The sequence below is a fragment of the Nothoprocta perdicaria genome, unplaced genomic scaffold (assembly GCF_003342845.1).
Source record: "Nothoprocta perdicaria isolate Ctin4 unplaced genomic scaffold, notPer1 scaffold_121, whole genome shotgun sequence".
NCBI lineage: Eukaryota > Metazoa > Chordata > Aves > Tinamiformes > Tinamidae > Nothoprocta > Nothoprocta perdicaria.
In genome coordinates this window covers 1,301,650-1,305,235 of record NW_020454328.1, presented here as the reverse complement: position 1 = coordinate 1,305,235, position 3,586 = coordinate 1,301,650, and the positions used below count along the sequence as shown (strand labels likewise).

Here is a 3,586-nt window from a genome sequence, read left to right as displayed (position 1 = left end):
GGGGCTACATGGGATGGATCAGTCCATGGTTTCTCTCCCCCTCCTGTGAGCTAGGAGGTGGATCAGTCCATGACTGCCTCCCCCCTGCATCCCGGAATGGGTCATTCCATGGTGATTGCTCTCCCCCACGATGGCCCATGGGATGGATTGGTCCACGACCGTCCTCCCCTCCTGTGAACCAGGAGATGGATCAGCCCATGGATCGGYCCATGGTTGTCCCCCGCCATGCTCYGTGGGTTGGATCAGTCCGCGATGGCTTCCTCCCGGTTACCATGGCATGGGTCGGTCCAACGTTATCCTCCGCCATGCACGGTGGGATGGGTCAGTCCATGCCTGTCCCCCCCCATGCACAATGGGATGGGTCAGTCCATGACTCTCCCTCCCCATGCACGGTGGAATGGGTCAGTCCATGGCTGCCACTCCCCCATGCCCAGTGGGATGGGTCAGTCCATGACTGTCCTCCCCCATGCCCAGTGGGATGGGTCAGTCCATGGCTGTCACCCCCCATGCACAATGGGATGGGTCAGTCCATGACTCTCCCCCCCCATGCACAATGGGATGGGTCAGTCCATGGCTGTCACCCCCCATGCCCAGTGGGATGGGTCAGTCCATGACTCTCCCCCCCCATGCACAATGGGATGGGTCAGTCCATGGCTGTCTCCCCCCATGCCCAGTGGGATGGGTCAGTCCATGGCTGTCACCCCCCCATGCCTCCCCCGCCCCCCGCTTGGGGCAGCCCGCAGTGTGCGCATGGTTTGTGCCAGCACGGTGGTGTCCCCTCGCGTCTCCCCCCGCCGCTCAGAATGGAACCTTCCCCCCCGCTCCAGCTGGGCAGCGGGCAGGTGGGCTCGGGCCGAACCACCCCCCGCGGCGGGGGTGTCCGCCCCCGAGCACCCGCAGCCGGACCGGCGGGGTGTCCGAGCGGCCGGGCGGGACCCTCGCCCCCGGACCCTCCTCGAGCGCGGGGCTGTGTTTAATGCCCCCCCCCGCGCTGCCCGTGCCGGGGGGCAGCGGGGGCGGTGCCRTGCCCCCCGGCCCAGCCTGGGTGCATGCCGGCCCGCCGCCCGCGGGGCTCTGCAGGCGCGGGTGCATACGGTGCATAACACGCATGCCTTGTTTGTCTCCTCTCGCCGCCCYGGCCCCGCGCGCGGCCTCCCGGCACCTAGCGAAGCAGAAGCAGAAGTCGGTGAGTAGCGGCAGGACCCCCCCAGCCCCGGGAGGGGGAAGGGGACGGGGACCCCCACCTTACACCCCCACCCCCCGGCCATGCAGGACCGGGCACGGGGTGCACCGAGTGGTGCCCCCCCCTAAAGTGCCCCCCGTTGTCCCCCGCACGGCGATGGGGGGCTCAGGGCTGCAGCTCTCCCGTCCCAGCCCGACCCCCCCAAGGCGGCTCTGTGTCCCCCCCCAGGCCGAGCACGTGCCCCCGTACGACGTGGTGCCCTCCATGCGCCCCATCATCCTGGTGGGGCCGTCGCTGAAGGGCTATGAGGTGAGGAGGGGGCGGGCGGGGGGCGTCCCCGAGCCGGGACCCCCCCCCAGCCCGGCTGAGCCCCCCCGCGCCCCGCGCAGGTCACCGACATGATGCAGAAGGCTCTGTTCGACTTCCTCAAGCACCGCTTCGACGGCAGGTGGGTGCGCGGGCGGCCGCAGGGTGCCCCTKGCCGCCGGCAGCCCCCTGCCCGCCCCCAAGCTGCCCCGGCCGCTCTGAGAAGCTTCGCGGGGTGCAAATCCCTGCGGAGGGGCCCGGGCRTCCTGGGCGAGGGAGGAGGGACGCGGTGTTGCTGCACCCCGAGGATGTGCGTCCGACCGCCGCGTCCCGCTGCCGCAGGATCTCCATCACGCGGGTCACGGCCGACATCTCGCTGGCCAAGCGCTCGGTGCTCAACAACCCCAGCAAGCACACCATCATCGAGCGCTCCAGCACGCGCTCCAGCCTGGGTACGGCCCCGCGCGCCGCCGCGGCCCCCGCGCCGCCCCGCACCCCGCTCTCTCCCCACCTTCCTCCCGTTGTTTTCCCGTCCTCTTCTTTCTCTCCGTTCCTCGCGGTTTCCTCCCCTCTGCGCTGCTTCCTTCCTCATACAGATGTCTTGGGTATGTGGCTTGGAGCCCCCGGGACCCCTGCGAGCCCCCCCGGGCTGGGGACGCGACGTGGCCACCCGCCCGCTAGCGCTGCGGGAGCCCCGAGGGGTCCGGCCGCCCCCGGAGCCCGAGGGCGGTCACCGAGACCCCGGCGGTCCCCCCTGCCCCGCGGGGTCCCCCGTCGCCGTCCCGCCGTGGGCTGCGCGGTGCCCACGTGTCCCCGGGGATGCCGTGGCCTCGAGGAGGGCGACCAGCGCCGGAGCCCTGCTGCTCGAGCACCCCCTGCCCATGTCCCCGAGGCACCCGTCCCCGCTGTGCCCCGTGCTGCGCCGCGCGCCGTGCCGCCGGGACCCTCAGCGCCCGCCTCGCCCCTCGCAGCCGAGGTGCAGAGCGAGACCGAGCGCATCTTCGAGCTGGCGCGCACGCTGCAGCTCGTGGCCTTGGACGCCGACACCATCAACCACCCGGCCCAGCTGGCCAAGACCTCCCTGGCGCCCATCGTCGTCTACATCAAAATCACGTCCCCCAAGGTGGGCGCGGGGCCGTGGCGGGGGGCCGGCCGGCTGGGGGKTCCCCGTCACGCGCCCCCCGCCCGCCGCAGGTGCTGCAGCGGCTGGTGAAGTCGCGGGGCAAGTCGCAGGCGAAGCACCTCAACGTGCAGATGGTGGCCTCGGACAAGCTGGCGCAGTGCCCGCCCGTGAGTGCCCCCCCCCCCGGGACCCCCGCCCGGGACCCCCGCCCGGCCTGGCTCCCGCGGGAGGCTGCAGGCCCCGCCCCCACGGCCCAGAAGCTCCTCCCACTGCCCCTCCTGGTCCAGACCCGCCCGCCTTGGGCACCAGAGWCTCCGCCCTGGCCCCAGAGGCTCCGCCCACTGCAGCCCTAGGCTCCACCTCCTGGCAGCATAGACCCCGCCCATGACCTGCTTGGGGACAGAGGCCCCGCCCCTGCTGAGCAGATGCTCCTCCTACCACTGACCCGCCCTCCAGAGGCTCCGCCCTCCAGGCCGAGGCTCAGCCTACCACCTTGCTCCTCACCAGAGGCCCCGCCCTGGGCCTGAAGGCTCCACCCACCAGCCCTTTTGTGGCCAGAGGCTCCACCCCTTTGATGCAGAGACAGCACCCCAGGCCTTTAGGCTCCACCCCATCCCGTGCAGAGGCTCCGCCTCTTTTGTACAGAGACACGCCCTCAACCTGCAGGCTCCACCCACCACTGCATCCAGTGCAGAGGCCTCTCCCCTCCAGGCTCCACCCACCACCACCCTCCAGTGCAGAGTCCCCCCCTTGGTGCAGAGGCCCCGCCCCTCCCCCCAGGCTCCACCCACCACCACTTCCAGTGCAGAGGCCCCACCCCTCCCCTCCAGGCTCCACCCACCACCACTTCCAGTGCAGAGGCCGCTCCCCTCCAGGCTCCACCCACCACCCCATCCAGTGCAGAGGCCCCTCCCCTCCAGGCCAGGCCCCCCCCCCCCCCCCTGCCGAGCCCTGCAGCGCTGGGCAGCGGCCGC

At 71.7% G+C, this 3,586-nt stretch overlaps 1 protein-coding gene across 1 annotated transcript in view; it reads left to right on the top strand.

Annotated features, from left to right (window-relative positions):
- The window catches only part of CACNB1 (calcium voltage-gated channel auxiliary subunit beta 1), a 9,299-nt gene that overhangs the window by 5,240 nt on the left and 473 nt on the right, over positions 1–3,586 (top strand). Inside the window, exons 7-12 of the mRNA XM_026054404.1 lie at positions 1,167–1,186; positions 1,412–1,492; positions 1,573–1,631; positions 1,832–1,941; positions 2,461–2,612; positions 2,684–2,779. Of these exons, the coding sequence (XP_025910189.1) occupies positions 1,167–1,186; positions 1,412–1,492; positions 1,573–1,631; positions 1,832–1,941; positions 2,461–2,612; positions 2,684–2,779 (518 nt within the window). The remainder of the gene's footprint in view (positions 1–1,166; positions 1,187–1,411; positions 1,493–1,572; positions 1,632–1,831; positions 1,942–2,460; positions 2,613–2,683; positions 2,780–3,586) is intronic.